This window comes from Anguilla anguilla, chromosome 9 (genome assembly GCF_013347855.1).
Source record: "Anguilla anguilla isolate fAngAng1 chromosome 9, fAngAng1.pri, whole genome shotgun sequence".
Classification (NCBI taxonomy): Eukaryota; Metazoa; Chordata; class Actinopteri; order Anguilliformes; family Anguillidae; genus Anguilla; species Anguilla anguilla.
The window spans coordinates 26,276,085-26,293,442 of NC_049209.1; the positions used below are offsets into that span (position 1 = coordinate 26,276,085).

General features: G+C 44.1%; 1 protein-coding gene across 1 annotated transcript; it reads left to right on the top strand.

Annotated features, from left to right (window-relative positions):
* The first annotated feature begins 5,268 nt into the window (after positions 1-5,268).
* On the top strand, positions 5,269-16,505 carry LOC118235491 (alpha-2-antiplasmin-like). Its single transcript, XM_035432902.1, has 8 exons — positions 5,269-5,497; positions 8,502-8,573; positions 9,346-9,637; positions 10,896-11,039; positions 11,966-12,154; positions 13,374-13,516; positions 14,882-15,086; positions 15,570-16,505. The coding sequence occupies exons 2-8, from the start codon at positions 8,517-8,519 to the stop codon at positions 15,905-15,907; spliced, it is 1,368 nt and encodes a 455-aa protein (XP_035288793.1). The 5' UTR covers positions 5,269-5,497; positions 8,502-8,516; the 3' UTR covers positions 15,908-16,505.
* Positions 16,506-17,358: the final 853 nt, after the last annotated feature.

The window sequence follows — 17,358 nt, forward strand, 5'->3', positions numbered from 1 at the left end:
GAATCTTTTTTGACCTGAGCCCCTTGTGCCCCCACCAAACCCCCCCCCCCCCCCCCCCCCCCCCAACCCTTGAGTTTGAGTGTTTGTTTTGACCACGGTTGATGTTGCTCTTTGAGATCCTACTGCTGGTCCTTGTGCTGTATGTCCTGTGAGCTCAAACAGTATGTTCCCACACCATACCTGTCACTGACCCCCACTGAATGGGGATGTGGAAATATATATTGCCCTTCAGAAGTATGGGGACGGTAGAGTGAAAATTTAGTCAAATTTGTTATTTTTGAAACATGCTTACGGCATTTGAATTTGAGATCAAAAGATGAATATGGGACATAAGTAGAGTCAATCAGCTTTTATTTCATGGTATTTACATGCATATGTTACCTTATGTACATATGTGTCACAGTTTTGCTGTTTTTGTGTTGAGTCCTCATGTGTTCGGCTGTACATGTGTAAGCGAATGACTGACGGGTGTTACCTGTTGTTCAAAAGTTTCCTTCTGCAAGAATTGTTCACACACAAAAGAGCAGTGAGTGTCTAGTCTTGGTTTAAGCCTTTGTTTTCATCTGTGGAGGTTGCATTTGGAGTCAGAAGGCATACACCACCATGAAGACCAGAGTACTACAGAGTACAGAGCTGAGAGGACAGAAGAATTCATTAAGGAGGATAGTACAGAAACTGAGTATATAAAGTTCAACACTTTGGAAAGTCTTGAAAAGAAGGAAGAAACTATTGGTGGACTCACAAACAAAAATCATACAGCAGTAGTTCCCCACCCTGTTCCTGGAGATCTACCATCATGTTGATTTTCATTCCAACCCTACCAAAACACACCTCATTCAAAAAATAGAGATCTCATTGAGCTTCTAATTAGTAGAATCAGGTGTGCCAAATTAGGGTTGAAATGAAACCCTACAGGACGGTAAATCTCCAGGAACAGGGTTGGGAACCAGTGCCGTACAGGTTGGCCAAGGAAGACGACGACCGTTGATGACAAACGAATACTATGAGCTGTGAAGAAAAACCCTTTAATGAAAGTGGGAGTGAAGCTGTTGTCGCTTACTGCAGCTGTGTGTGGAGAGAGCTGGTGGCGTCTCCAGTCTTTGTGCTCATACACTCAAACTATATTTCTCTCTGTTGCAGGTCATTATGCTCCAATTCCCCTTTTCTCTTTGAGCTCAGAAGACAGTCCTCCTTCTTAACCCAAGAGGGATGTGTTAGTGGAACTATGTGGAACAGCTTGGCGTCAGTGAATTGAGTCATCGAGGCACTTTGACAGTTCCACAAGCTTTATTAGTTCACATTAACATTTAAATGAGGGAACTTGGGATTTGTCTTCACCAAACAGTAAAAAACAGTAATCAAAACTCCAGATCAAAGCAAACTTTATTTAACCCTGATTTGTGGGGTCAAGGACTGTGTCTCTTGCATTTGAGTTGCAGCTTCAGGTAAATATGGACAAGGGTTACTCATTAGAGTCAGGCTACTGTGCACTGCAGTGTCCCTTCTACACAGCCCACGCTGCATGTCTTTCCTGTGTATACATCCAGTTATTCTGACAATAATAGAAAGTGAAGTTTTACGGCTTAAAAATAAAAAAAATGGTGTCGCCTCTGGCTGTTATCCAGGTGTCATCTTGGAAATAGGCAAGGCATCTTGTGTTTGGTGGTGGGTGTTCGCAGTGATGAATTGTAGATTTGTCATTTCTGTGCTCAGTGTGCGACTGGTAACTGTGTGTGTGTGTGTGTGTTTGCGTGCGTGTGTGTGTGTGTTAGAGAAAGAGATTGTTTCTGTTTCTCTCTCAAACAGAGAGTGAGTGGGTGTTCTATGGTGTGTTGTCTCTCTCTCTCTGTCTGTCTTTCTCTCTCTCTTTCTCTCTCTCTCACCCCTCTCCCCCCCTCTCCCTCCCTATCCCCACTCTCTCCCTCCCTCTCCCTCTCCCTCTGTCACTTTGCTGCAGGCTGTTGAGGAGAATCTGTTTATCAGCTCAGATCAGATGGTGACAGTGTGGAAGCACCTGAAGCACAGGCCTCTTCACAGGTAAAAAGCCCCCCGTGACTCGGTCAGGGTCATATCTGCCCCTCGCCCTCTGCAGGGCTGAAGTCAGGGGCGGGCCCTGGGCCGACGCCATTGGCTGCTTCTCCACACTGGATGTTTCCACCAGCCAGCCCCACGCATTCCACAAAGCTCAGCTTCTGACTACTTCCATAATTCTGACCCTGGCTTTAGGCAATGCTATTCTCTAAGGCTTCTCCCATTGGCCTCATGACAACGAAGTTATGGACTCACTTGACTCAAAAGGTTTTTCTGTGTGTTTCCCAGTCAAGGGGACAGCTCTGTGCCTCTCCAGTCTGGTAGTCCCACTCAGGACAGTTCTATAGACTGAACTAAAGAAACAAAGTGAGGCCACACTTAGCGGGCTTGTTTACAAAGAGACTTATGATACTGTATACATTTTATTTTCATTTTATTGCTTCATTCCTTTAGTACAGAATTTAAACAGCATTTGAATATCATAAAACTGCAAACTTCAATAATAAAGTCACTCTGTATGAGAGTGCCTGCACAATGAAATGAAAGGTAATGTGAATAGGCAATGAGGTAAAGGAAACAGTGCACGTTTGTGCACATCTCTTGATCTTTTTTACAGGTGTTTCTCTTTCTAAAAAAGAAAAAAAAAAAAGAAAAAAAAGCTAGCACTCAGTAAATGTTTGAAAGGCATTTTGTCACCCAGACGGCTAATTACATGCCGACTGCTGCTGCTTGTCCCGCGGTGTTGGCAGCTGTGGGACGTAGGAGCGGCGTTCAGTCACAGGTGCATTCTGGGTCAGTTTCTGGCACGACCCGGCGAGGCGTACCCGCGTCTCCGTGCCAAGGCCGCGCGTGGGCGAGTGGCACCTGGAACCGTGCAGTTTGGAGGAAAAGCATGTGGCAATGAGGGCGCAGTGGAAGAGCAGCACTGCTCTGCACTTTCCCCCCTCAGCCATGTGTCCAATGTAAAATACCACCTGTAACGTGTGTTAGCTACATGCCTGCGCACTAGCCTACCAAGGGGAAAACTAAAGGTTAATGTTGAGCTTTTTTTTTGTTCCTTCACTGGGCATGTGCAAGGGAGGCACTTACATCATTGGCCATTGGATAATATTCCAGTGGGTGCAAGACGGCCATTTCCTACAACACTAGCCGATGACATAATACATAATTCGGTCATCATAGCGATAGATTAGCTCAAGCCAAACCACATTAATTCAAAACCGCATCACAGGTCCATAAATGGGCCCTGTGATTAGTCATAATGAGGCTACAACAATCCTGGCTTTTCTTGTAGATCAACCTTGGTAGTCAAAACAGGACAGCAGGTGTTGCCATTCCCACAGGTCCTGAAACACAGGACCACCCAAAGGTTAATTCACTAAAACAGGCAAGGCAAAGAAAATGTTACTCTTGTGCCCAAAAGAAGTATGGAGTATCTGCGCGGTGCACTGGAGCACAACGGTTACTAGCCATGTAAATGTTCTGAGCCCCAGATCACTGAGAGTGGGGTTCTCATGCTCTCAGCCCTTTAGCCCCTGACAGTGTGAAGGAGTGGCCTTAACTGCAGAGACAGGACGCGTTTAGTTTTTTCCAGATATTTTCATTTAAAGATTGTCTGTGTAATAAGCTTTAATCACCATATCCAGGAACTGACTGTTGGATTAAGTGTGCATAGTGTCTTGCAGGTAACTGATTGATTGGAATGTTTCCATGTGTGTCTAGTTGTGGGCCTGTTTAAGATCAGCTGTGTGGATTAATAGGGGGGTGATCTTTTTGCAGTTTGGACAGTATGCTAGTAAAGCTTTAAAAAAAAAAAAATTTCTAAAGGGTCCAAATAATTTAGATGTAAATGTCCTACAATTATGTAAAATCTCAGTGTATTTCTGGCTTGTGCGTAGATAAACTGTCTTATATTTTTTTGAGAGCTCTGGTAATTAAAAAAAACTTTTGGTTGTCCAAAGAATCGGCCTGCTTTGTGACAGCCAGCTTTGGTGGGAAAAACTAACGCAGGTTCTTCCAGCCATAAAAACCCAAACGTGACAGTCAATCTCATCCAATAAACACAAGTGAAATGCAAATGACTAAGAAACAGAAGGGCTCGTAGATCGATAAAATGTGTTCTGGGGAAGAACGGCATCATTATCTCGGTGAAGAGGAGAGAGGCGGGAAAGGGGAAGCCCGAAGCATTGCCCGTCACTGTCTTGTCTTGGGTAGGAGTAAACGATAAGTGCAGTTTGTCTTTCCTCTAAATGGCAACCCACTTAATTAAGGGAGCGATGTGGTCAGGGGCTGTCAATATACCATTCAGCATTAGTACAACGAGTCTAAAGTGGAAAACACAAATGCAAAAACAAAAGAACTGTGGCTCTGCAGTTCAGAAGCAGCATACAATAACAAAAAGCTGTGGCCCTCAAGTGCAGATGGAACATAAAAAAATCAGAATGTGGCTTGATCAGGGAAATGGTGAATACTGATCCCAGAGCCATTAAATGCTTGCCATTTTCGCCATAATTTGGAATGTCCACCTATCTGCAGCTGCAGCCGTGTCCGTGCGCAAAACAACCCAACTGCCAATTTGGGAAACTGCAGACTTCCACGGTTCTCCTCCAGCACATTTGGTGTTGCCGGTCTGTTTATGTTTACACCGCGGGCTACATCCAGGCTTGCACAGTGATGAGTTGGCAGAAGACCTTTCATGTGTGGCTTTGGCATGCAGTCCACGGGTGCCTGGCTGACCAGCAGGGGTCGCAAAGGAGCAACGAAATGTGGACCCCTAATCGACTGAACCATGATTGGCTTGTTTAGTTGTCGGCTCGTTTTCAGTGTTATTGCTTAAGTTCTGAGACAGGGATGTAAAACTCCTGTCCTGAGCAGCCACAGCACCGACTGGTTTTTGGGGTGTTCCTGCACAACTCTTTGAGTGAAACTTGAATGAAAGGAAACCACAAAAACCTGCAGGCATGAGGCCCTTCAGGAAAACAGTTTGAAACCCCTGCTAAATGACACCCCTGCTAGGATGAGTGGTGCTGTGTTTTGGGTCTCTGTATTCTAAGCTGTTATCCCACACAAAGCTATTCAAACAGACCAAAGCAATCAACACACAGGAATATAGATTTTTTTTAAATCTCTCTCTCTCTCTCCTTTTTTCTCCTTTTTTCTCTCTCTCTCTCCTTTTCTCTCTCTCTCTCTCTCTGAACATTCTGTTTTCACAGCACTGTTGGTCTGTTTTGGTTTTCAGGATTTCTCTTTTGGATGAATGTTTGACCTCTGGTTCCTATGTCTCAATATTTACATTCACAAACAAGTTGTGACTTATATGAAGCACAGATCAATGGTGGCTGAATATTAACCGCTGCCTGAGACACTGCCAACACTGGACACAGGAATTTTATTCCGGCGTGCACTAGCAGTTCTCCCTCTCCATTCCAGGCTGAGTTTCACTGTCTCCCAGCAAGGGATTGGCCAGGTAAGTGCACCCTTTTCCGTTTTTTAAAATGGCTGTTCATGTTGCTCCTGTGTGAGCTCGGCTGTTTCCTGTGGATTGCTGTGGAGAGGTTCCTCTGCAGTGTCACACTGTTTTGTGCCGGTGGGACAAGCCTGTCAAACGCTCACCCAGCTCTCTCTCTCTACCCTGGCTTGCAAACATGCATATATGCAACGTGAAATGAGGAACGCATTAATTCACGACCCATGGCAATTAAATAATTCAAAATGATAGCTTGTAACTCATAATGAGTGTCAGCTTAAAGGATAATGGTTATTTAGATGTTTTAGGATATGTCTTTTTGATCCCTGTGAGGTGCGAGAGTTCTCAGTCGTGTGCACTAAGCTATTGCAGTGACAGAGTGTGCTGTGTGAAATCAGGGGTGGGGGGTGGGGGAGTAGACAAACAGCTTCCCTGCAACGTAGCACACCGGACTTTAAAAAAGCCACTGCAAACCTTTAGCTTGTGTTTTAGTGATATCTCAGTTGGAAGTTATCTCCATTTGGAAAATCGCATTCTGTGGAACCGCCCAAGCCTCACTGGCCCAGGCTAATGGCACCAGGGCTCTGTGCAGGCTGACACTGGCGCACAGTGAAATGTTCAGGGTTAAATCCGCTCTTACGGAGTGCAACTGGACTTGTGCTCTCCGGGGTCAGGCTTTTGTGTCCCCGTCATTTGGAAGGCAGCGGTACGTGCATGCATTACATCTACATCACGTTTATTCAGCAGGCGCTTTTATCACGAGCCTCGTACAACAAGTGCGTAGCGAAGGTCAAATGGGCTACAGTGGGCTGAAGGGTGTGGTGGTGCAGACTGTGTCCTGTTGTAGGTCTGCGTAGCAGTGGAGCCGAGTGGAGGCCCTGAGCTCAATGCTGAGGTGCGGGTGTGAGGCGGTGACAATGCACCCTCCCAGGGCCCGACTCAACCCTCACTCCCAATGCACGTGACCCGGCATTCGAGGAACAGGACGGGCGTTTCTGAGAGTCCGGCCTTTTTTTTCACTGCCACCGTTTTGTTGTGCAGGGCTTAAACTGACCCCCCCCTCCCCCATCCCACTGGATGAGCAAATTTTATAAACTAGTTATATAAAACATTTATTTTTTTACATGTCCACCTATAATGTGCATTTACTCATCAGTCTGTCATCTGCTGTGTTGCGATATTGCATATTTAATATTATATATTAGAGCTCTGCTCTGTTCTGCCTGTGTGTGTTAATAATGTGGGAAAGGTGTGATGCAGTGGGCAGATGGCAGTAATGAGCAGCCATGAATGAACGTTCAGCAGGACTTCGCCCGAGACAGTTAACAATCGATCATTAGGCAGAGATTAAAGCACCAGACATCAGTATGTATGGGTAGTGGGTTCATCAACCAACTGATGCTTATTCCGCTCCTTTAGAAACTACAGCTGTGGTTAAGCAGGCTGTATCACCAGAAAAGAAAATGTGCCACATGCCCTTTGCACCATAAAGATATCAACTGAACCACCGCCACTGAAATGGCAGAGAGCTATGGGCCTGACACCCACGCCATTTGAACTTTGTAACTGCCAGTAAGAGTGGGCCTTATCTCTTGTCAGAACCTGGGGGTCTTTGGTGTTCCCACAGCACTGGCTGCTAGCGGGAAAGCATAATGTAAGATCTCCTGAACCAAATGCCCGATCTGATCGGTTTTCACCTACCCAGCTACCCAACTGAGTTCGGTCCTCAGAACATTCCCAAAACATTAGGAGTATGTTGGTGCACCGTGTGTATATTTGTCGAGTTTCCCAGGTGATCTTCTGGTCTTGTTATTCAAGTTTTTTTTTTAAAGAGTATTTGGATTGTGGATGGGTATTCATGTTCATTTTATCAGAAATATTTGCCACAGCTGCAGTTTAATACTTTCATTCAGAACATGATGAGTATCATTTCTCAGGATGTTTTCCATGAATAAATGATACCCGTCAGGGGATGCTGCCAATGCATCTGTATGCAAGCCTGGAACATTATTTTCTGCGACTTTGAGCTTTTTTTTTGCAACAATAAAAATTTGTAAGACTGTTCAGGGAATTTTAATGTTGTCTCAGCACCAGACTGTAATCTAGCCAAAATCTTCCAAAAAAAATTGTCACGGGGTCACATAGGGTTAGGCCTGCTGCGAGTTTCAAGCCCCAGCTGCATTGCAAAACGAGCGATATGATTGGTCCGCCGAGCGGTTCCCACCAAAGGAGCCAATCATACTGCTTTTGCTTCACGACCGGTGAAGTCACAGTCTGGTGCAGATGTTCACAAGCTAACACTTCTCTGAATTTCACTACACTGGTGCTATGGCTATGTAAACCGGGCCACCCAGTTGTGTGCTGTGCGATGTGTACTTACTGTTTTCAAACAGGGGGGACCTGCTGGCTGTAAAGTGGCATGGTGGTGCAGTGGGTAGCTCTGTCTTTTCACAGCAAGAAGGGCCCCGGTTCAAATCTTGAACTTTCTGTGGGGACCTTGCATGTTCTCCCCGTGTTCACGTGGGCTTCCTCTGGGTACTCTTTCCTCTCACAGTCCAAAGACATGCAGGTTAGGCTAATTGGAGACTCTAAATTAGTATGAGTGTATGTGTGAATGGCGTGTGTGCCGAGTGATGGATTGGGGACCTGTCCGGGATGTATTTCTGTCTATTGTCCAAAGAATGCTGGGATAGGCTCCAGCTCACCCGTAACCCTGACCAGGAATAAGCAGGCTATACAAATTGCATGGCCTCTTTGACTGTTATATAACTGTTATATCATTTTATTTTATTTAGCTAGTTATATTATTATTGCTCAAAATAAAAAGAATACAAATACAATTTTCCCAGTCATTATGGTAAGTCTTCATTGTAGGGAAACCATGTTGACAGTTGCAGTGGTTGAGCAATGACAGTAATGTAGGCACATTCATGATGTATGGCTAGCTCCTCTATAATACCAGCACATTTTCCCCTAGTCATCTGTTTGTGATTTTGCTTTCCAGGCTGACAAAAGGGACATGGACCTCCGTCTGCTAGCACTCCTGTTACTCTGCCTCTGCAGACAAGGACTGACAGTGAGTCCCCTTCCACACATAAGTTCGTTTAACGTGACTGCTTCTCCCCTGAAGGGTGACAGCATTGATACTGCTGATGGGGTTACTCTGCCAACTGCACCCACAACGCACGCATGCACACACACAAACACACACACACACACACACACACACACACACACATACATACATACACACACAAGCACGCACACACACACACACACACACACATGCACACACACACACACACACACACACACACAAACATGCGTGTACACACACAAACACACACACACATGCACACACACACACACACACATACACAAACATGCGTGCACACACACAAACACACACACACATGCATACATGCACACACACACACACCAACAACCCGGCAGTAAGACACAGATTAATAATGGTTGCCGCCGGAAAAAATTAAAATATTTGCATTTGAAATTACATTTACCCCACTCATTAATGCCAGTTAATGGGAATCCTTCCAAATACAGAATGCAAATATTTTTGGTTCAGATGCCAATGCTTTTGAATTATACAGCAGAACAAAACGTTTTTAAATAGACTCTGGTTAAAACATATTTAACACAATGATTCAATGAATGAATAATTATTCATGATACAAAACTTGCAATTACTCGATTAACAAATAAATTCATACCTCATATTCTTCAGTGTGGTTGCATTGAATCAGATCCAATTGCATTGTGCAGTGCATTCATGGGTCCACTCTTCTGATACAGACCTATTCTACCCATCTTCTACATCCCTTTTACAGGACCCGACCGCAGAGGATCCCAGCACCCCCGGCCACGGGCCGGCACTCAACGCCTCCTCCCCAAATGGAGAAGACTCTTTAGAAAAGGTGGAGGAGGAGGTGAAGGATGGGGAAGGGGAGAAAGAGAGCTGCACAGCTGAAGAGCTCAGTCCAGAAGCCAAGAGAGAAGTGGGTGCGGCTATCTTGAAGCTGGGTCTGCAGCTTCTGGAGAATCTGAAGACAGGGCCGGAGCAGCCCAACGTGATCATATCTCCCCTCAGTGTCTCACTGGCGCTGTCCCAGCTGGCCCTAGGTGAGAGGAGGGAAGTGAGGGGAGGGCTTGGGGGCCCCACATTTGTGTGTGCGTTTGTGTGGGTTTTGAAAGCGTATGTTTTCACGTGTTAGCATACAAAGCAGTCAAGGGATCAGCCCCAGCATACCTCCACAAGATTTTCAAACCCTATATGCTAGCCAGACCCCTCCGTTCCGCTACCTCAGGATGCCTGGCACCTCCCCCTCTTCGCACTTGCGCTTCCCGAACACGTCGCCTGTCTGTTCTGGCCCCACGATGGTGGAATGACCTCCCCGTGGAGGTCAGAACAGCTGACACCCTGACCCACTTCAAGCGACAAATGAAGACTCACCTCTTCAGGCTGCACCTCTCCCCATCCCTCCCTACCTCCCTGTAATCTCTAAATTGACTGTAAGCTTAGGGTTGTAACTAGGTAGCTGTTTCTTAGTTGACCTAGTTAATGCACTCATGTCTTAAACTACTACTTGTATTTTTTCATAGACTGCGTTGTTGCTGTTCTTGTTTGTGTTAGTGTTAATCAGTTTAACCTAGAGGTTCCAAGTTAAACTACGCGGTTGTTCCCTGCACTTGGAGCGGTACTTCTCTCTAGGGTTTTTCGACACACTTGTTCCTGGTTATGGTTATACACTTTGTTGTACGTTGGTCTGGATAAGAGCGTCTGCCAAATGCCTGTAATGTAATGTAATGTATGTGAGAGTTCATAGATTTTGCCAAGTTGATGTTTCAAGCACACCCTTATATCATCACAGTGCTTGGCAACGTCAAACAGATGGTAGCCAATTAAGATAGATAGATAGCATTTTCTCAAGTCCTCACTGTAAGACCTCACATGGTGACAAAAAACAGGAAGTGACATCATACGAAACTCATGAATAAATGTGTGTGCATTACAGTTATATGTGTAATTCATGTTAAAGGTATGAATGTGCTAATGCACAAATAGTCTTGGAGTGTTGTGCCTTTTTCTGCTTGAGTGGATCAGTGCGCTTCCATGAAGAAACTTTGAATGGGTGGTTACTTAAGGAGACTGCCTGTTGTGTCGGCATTGTGGGTTGTAAAATAAGTACAGTGCATTCGGTAAAGATGATAGGCTTACTTTCTGTTGCTTTGGGTGTGTGGGGGCAGGGTCAACTACAAGCCACACCTGGTTGCTGGGACAACGCGCATCTAATTGTCTAGTGGTGTGTGCCTTGACTTACACAAGATGGCTGGTAAGGGGCATAAATATTCATGTTCGCATCCTCATTCTCACACTCAGGAGCGGCGAACGAGACAGAGAAGTTGCTCCTGCAGACCCTGAAGGCAGATGACCTGCCCTGTTACCACCAGTCCCTGCGCAGTCTCCTGCAGCACCTGAGAAACAGCACTGTAAAGATCGCCACACGCATTTACCTGGAGGCAGGTGAGCACAGCACGGGAATGCAGCAGCTTATGGGGTCGTGGGAGGTAAGGGAAGGGAGGGGGGTGCTTACTGTACAGGGTAGGAGTCTGCAACCCTGGATCTGGAGAGTTACAGGATCAGCTGGCAGACACTGTTTCCATCGTAGATTCATAGAACCCCCTGGTTCACGATTACTTCCTCCACACGCGCTCCAGTCCGCCATTAGTTCTCCCCAGTTCATTCTTGTTTAGAGCAACAAAAATCCTAGAGCTGGCTCTCAATTCAAGCATTTTTGAGTCCATAATACAGTAGCCACCAACTTGAGGTTCATTATTTCATTCCATAGTTTCACAATCCTGGTCCTGGAGAGTCACAGGATCTGCTGGTTTTGGTTGTTACTGAACCCTTAATTGACGAATGACAGCAGTCTTTTACACAGCTCAGCATACCTGGTATGTTGAGTGTGATTCTAAAGTGAAAACAAAAAGCAGCAGATGTTCCAGAACCTTCCGGAGGCAGGGTGGGTGATTCCTCTAACAGTGGAATACTGGCTCTGTTTTCTAAAATGGATTGAAAATACAAGTAAAATGGTTGAGGAAATTAGCAGGTCTTTAACTTCAAGTTCACTGTGTGCCTGTCTTTCTTCTCTCTCTTTTTTCTTAACACTTTTTTTTTCTCTTGTCCTTATTGCATTTCCTTGCTCGCTTACTTCTGTTTGCAAATGAATAATTTAACTTCACTGCAGTGCTGACTGAATGTATCCCCTCTCTTGTTTTTAAGGCCGTATTGTTCAGCACTTAATTAGTTTGATGATGACTAAGCAATGTCAATTACATTTATCATCACCATTATTATTATGTTGTTTACAGTGGAGAAATCAATATTAGCACTTAATTAGTCTGACACCACGTCATCGCCTGTCTGTTATAATTCCCTTTTGCTCACAGGATTTAAGGTGAAGCCAGAATTTATACAGCAGTCCCTACGCACGTATGACTCAGAACCCGCACTGCTAGCAGGGCGAGAGGAAATCAACCAATGGGTACAGAAAGCCACAGATGGCCACATGACTGACTTCCTGTTAACTCTTCCTCCAAATTTGGTCCTTATGCTTATCAACGCGGTACACTTCAAAGGTAAGCCCTCTGACTGGTGGTCTGTCACTGTGAAGGGAAGTGTCTTGTCTGGTTCACTTTTTCCCTTTGGGAAAGTCCTTATGGTTGCTGTTCAATAACTAAAAGGTGAAAAACATATATTTTTGCTCTCTCCCTTTTGGATAAGCTGAGTTTTTTGATCTTTGCTCATTTATATAAAGTCATTCTGAGCTCCTGCTGTGACTGCTGATGGACAGCCATCTTGCTTATTGAACAGTCACTCATTGATCATCTTAGCAGATTGTGCTGGTGCAGTAGGCTAGTTGTGTTACCTGCTATGTTGTCGAGATCCAAGACTGTTGGGAATACAGTCTATTTTAGGGATATTTTTGGTCTTTTATGAAACACAACACTCTGGATAACTGGCCCGGGGGCTGGGGGTGTTGGATCAGAGCTCCAGACATGCCTTTGATGAGGGTGTCTGAAATTTCAATGTAGTCTCACTATGTAGTATCAGAGATTACATCATTTCAGGCACTAAGGTCACTAAGAGAGATATTAACATAGGGCTAAATTATACAAGGGTTCTCCTTTTTAAAAAAATAAAACCATATGTATCTATATACATATATGGTACATATACATATATATCTAAGCACCCAACATTTGGCTGAACAATGCCTACCCTAATTTGGAATAACCAAATTACCTACTGGTGCAGAATAATTTCCACAAATGATTAGAGAGAATGAAGACATCTGCAATTCTCCTCCAAGACATATAGCGTCACCAGCCTACTTCTTTTAACACTGCAGCCCACAGCCAAGCTCACATAGACAACTGAAGGAAGACATCTTGAATGTGGCTTTTAGCATGCAGTCAGTAGGTGCCCGATCAACCCATAGGGGGCACTAGAGGGCAATGAAACGTGAACCCCAAACCAGCTGAACACTCCCATTCCCTGGGCAATAATCAATAATACGTTTTCCCTGTGGGACTAAAAGCCATAGTCCGAATTCAATCAAAGACCATGCAGCCGTGCCTTAGCCGAATGAGCCACTGATAGTAAAATCAGTTTTTAACAGAAGTCAACAAGGTTTAAAAATTCTGAGAAGAGGCCAGAAATGGGAATTAATTGATTTCTTAAAGTCCATCTGATTGTGGCTGGAAAGCTCAAGACTAAGCAGTCTTCAACAGTTCAATCAGTGTGACCTTCTGGAAAGTTCTGAGCCCGTACTACTCCCTCCCTTTTCCCACTCAGGAGAATGGGTGGCCCGCTTTGATCCCGCCTTGACCGCCAAAGACCGGTTCTACATCGACAGCAAGAATATCGTTGATGTTGACATGATGGTGGGGCACAAATACCCCTTGAGTCTGCTGATGGATGGTGAGCTGGGTGCTCAGGTACGACTGCTCTCTCACATCTCCTCTTTTCCTCTCTCCCTTCATCCACCTTTTTGTTTTTGTCCGAGTCCTTGTCATTAATAATGAATAATAACACGTCTTATTTATTATGTGCCTTTGGAAGTATCCAAGAAAAAACAACAATGTTATACAGCAAGGCTGAAGGTGTAAGATCAACCCACTCCTCAGAGTGAAATAAAATCAATCAACCAAGGCAGTCGTTCAAGGTGCTTATTTGGGTAATTTTCCAAAGGCTGGGAAAAGAGGAATGGGGAAAAATCCTATAGAATTCTGTCCAAGGAACAATGTGCATTTTTGTGTGCCAAAGTCCATACCAAACCCCTAAATACCAATCCATGTTCCTAATCTCACCTATTACCTATACAATAAATCTGCATATCCAGTAGTAACAAAAACCCTCCTTACTTCTTTATTTCTTTGTTTCCTCATTTCCATCTTTCCATCCTTACTTCCTTCCTTCCTTCCTTCCCTCCCCCACTGGTACTTCATGCTGAGATCTTGGGCACTAGAATTTATATGAAATGAACAATTTGGGCTGATTGTTTGCAGGTGTGAGGAAATGAGTCTAGGCACTAAATTGTGTGGAGCCGCATCTTGCCTGCTGCCACAGCAGAACAGATAAAATAAAGAGGGTAAAGTAACTGTATAAATGTGAACAGACAAGGGAACTCTATAACACAAAGGGGAAGAGTTGGGATACAGTACTTGGGAAACGGGGGGAGACAGTGCAATTTAATCTTTCTGTCAGCCATTTAAAATAGAAAATAGGCTGCATTCTTTATTTAGCCCTTTGGGTTAAAAACTGAGTGGCATAGATCTATAGAGTTCAGTAACTGTATTCAGAAAACGATCCTCAGTCAACTTTTTTTTTAGGTCAGATGCAGCAGAAAGATTAAAATATGTTGGCACGTTGACTTCATCAGGGAAATGGTGTTGTACTGTACGCTAATGGAAGTCTTAGACACCAAACTCTATAGCGTCACCACAGGTGCACAAGTCAATTAGAGAGGAACTACCAATCAGAGCCTCTGTTTTCATGTAGCCTATTATCAAGTACTTACCTCCTGGCAGCAAAGCCAAGAAATAATATACATTTTAGCTATAAATAGACTTTTATTTCAGACCTTTGGGTTAAAATGGTACATAATAAAGAGTTCAGTGACTACATTCAGAAGAGTTCAGCACTCAGTGTTTTTAGTTGGCATGTCTAAACACTGCGCTGTGCCAAAACGCATTAATCTTTCATCGCCTCATCACTGTGATCAAGTTTTTCATAATAGCATCCGTTAAAACTCCACGCAGCCACCCATAAAACGCTGGCCCTGCCGTCCCGTCCCCGTCTAGGTGGCAAGTTTCCCCTTCAAAGCGAACATGAGCCTGCTGGTGGTGATGCCCATGTCCGGGAAGGTCAACGTCTCTGCCATCGCCGCCAAACTCAACACCTCGGACCTGTACGCCCGCCTGCCCAGCGAGAAGGCCATGCAGGTCAAGCTGCCCAAATTTAAGCTGGAGTACGGGCAGGAGCTTGAGGATGCACTCACTAGCATGGGTAAGGGAGAAGGACTGTGGGCGTGGCCACTGCAAGGGTTCTGGGCCGGGACAGAATGCACAAATACTCATTCAAATAAACTTGCTGTGGTGTGTGGTCTCTTTCTTGGTGACATTTCAACCATCAGTCCCATTTAATTAAATTCAAGAATGCTTTATTGCCTTGGCATATTTATATTTTTATATATTGCCATATTTATATGTTGCCAAAGTTTTACATGAATATAAAATTTACATCATAAACACTGAATTATAAAAGAGTGTACTTGGAAGTAATAAACACAAGCAATATTTTATGTTCCAACATAAAATATGAAAAATAAATAAATTAGAAATGCTTGTTTAAAAAGTGTTTTACTCTTGCCAGAAGCTTCCTCTTCACTGTCCTCCACTCTTTCTTGGTGATGTCTCTCTTTCTTTTTGTCTCTGACTCCAACCCTTGCATCTACCTGTCTTTCTCTCTCTCTCTCTCTCTACCTGCTAGGGTTGGGGAGTCTCTTCTCGGCCCCGGATTTGTCGGGCATAACTGACAGCCCCCTGGTGGTGTCCAGTGTGCAGCACAAGTCCAGCATGGAGCTGCACGAGGAGGGGGCGGAGGCTTCAGCTGCCACCGCCGTTTCCACCACCCGCGCCAACCTTTCCTTCAGCGTCAACCAGCCCTTCCTTTTTGCCCTCTTGGACGATGCCACCCAAACACCCATCTTCCTCGGGGTCATCAGAAACCCCGACCCGGGCGCCACTGCCATGCAGAACGACGATCCTGAGAGAACAGGCTGCCCTGATCGCGGGCATTCTGACAGCTCTGATGATCTGACCAAGTAAGAGAGAAGCACATTGACTGTAAGGAGGGAGTGAGACAATCAAGCCAGAATTGCACTGCTGACCATCAACCAGCAGGGGGAGCACAAGAGGGACAAATCCAAATGAAGATTTTGTACACGTGAGCTGCATATCTATGTATAATGGATTGGATCTGCTGAGTCTCAACACATTGAAGGAATTAAAGATTACCAATTGAGTAGCAGGAGATTAATCTAATGGTGGAGTAGTTATTTTTATTTATCTGAGTCTAATTGGCCATGTTTCAGCAAAATAGATGTCAGCCAACTGAATTGTGGGGGTGGGAGGGTTACCTGAGTGTTGTGAACTAGACTGGTATAAACATGTTGTTTAAAGTACACACACATACATTTAAACATGTATAAACACAAATGGATTGATGTCCAACAAAACTACAATATTTGTTTGGTACTGTTTGCTTTTATTTCTGAACATGTTCAGTGTTATTTTCCATCAAAGGATATTGTTTGTTTTTCAGTAATGATACAGAACTGGTGTTCATTTCCTTCTGAACATCATAACCTTCTCCTCTTGACGCAAATCTCTAATGTTATTGATTAAAGAAAGGTGAAAACTAAAAGAGTATCAGCTGTTTTATTGTGCAATGCTTGCTGGTTCTACCGTGATACTATCATGGCTCTGGTACATCTGCTCCTTCCTTGATAGTGCCATGTTGTTAATGTGAAAGCAGCTGTGTGCCACTTTAAATTTCCCTCTACCACATTAAGAATACAGTTTTGTCTAAGCACACAATAGTAATTAGATGAAAAAATAGACAATAATTACATCACACATGCCTAGTAAACACTGAAGACAATGTGGCTTCTATTAAAAATCTGCTTCTGTGTGTTTAAATCTGAAGAGGGTTCAGTAAAGGGTGAAAATGATGACAGTCCCATTTCTTGTAAACATATAATTAAGGCAAGGATGTAATTCACTTGTTCTTTGTTCCTCTCCAGGATGTGGACATGGCGCTGAGTATATTTATTTCAATGATGGGTCCCAGTACAAAAACCTTCATTGAGTTGTAACATCCCATCATCATTTTCAGACCACACAAATCAATACAGCAAAAAGGAAATTCACTAGCAAAATAAATAAAAAAAACTGGTCAGTAATTATAATTAAAACTTTCAGCAGTAAGAATGCTGTGTCTTGAAGAGATTGTCCTGAGACTTTTACAAGTGAAGCAAATCTCCTAATGGTTTTAATATTGACTGCTGCACTACATTCCTCCTTGTTGCTTAAAATTATATTTACAACCTTCCCTCTGCAAGAAAGCAATCCCCTTTCTGACACCAGATTATGTGCAATGCTATTTTGCCTTGTTGAGCACACAATTCTAAAGAAAAAATATAAATCTAATATGTACAAAACAATCCTCTCTACGAGCAAATTCTTGCCAGTAATGTATAATATTTCCATTATCATCT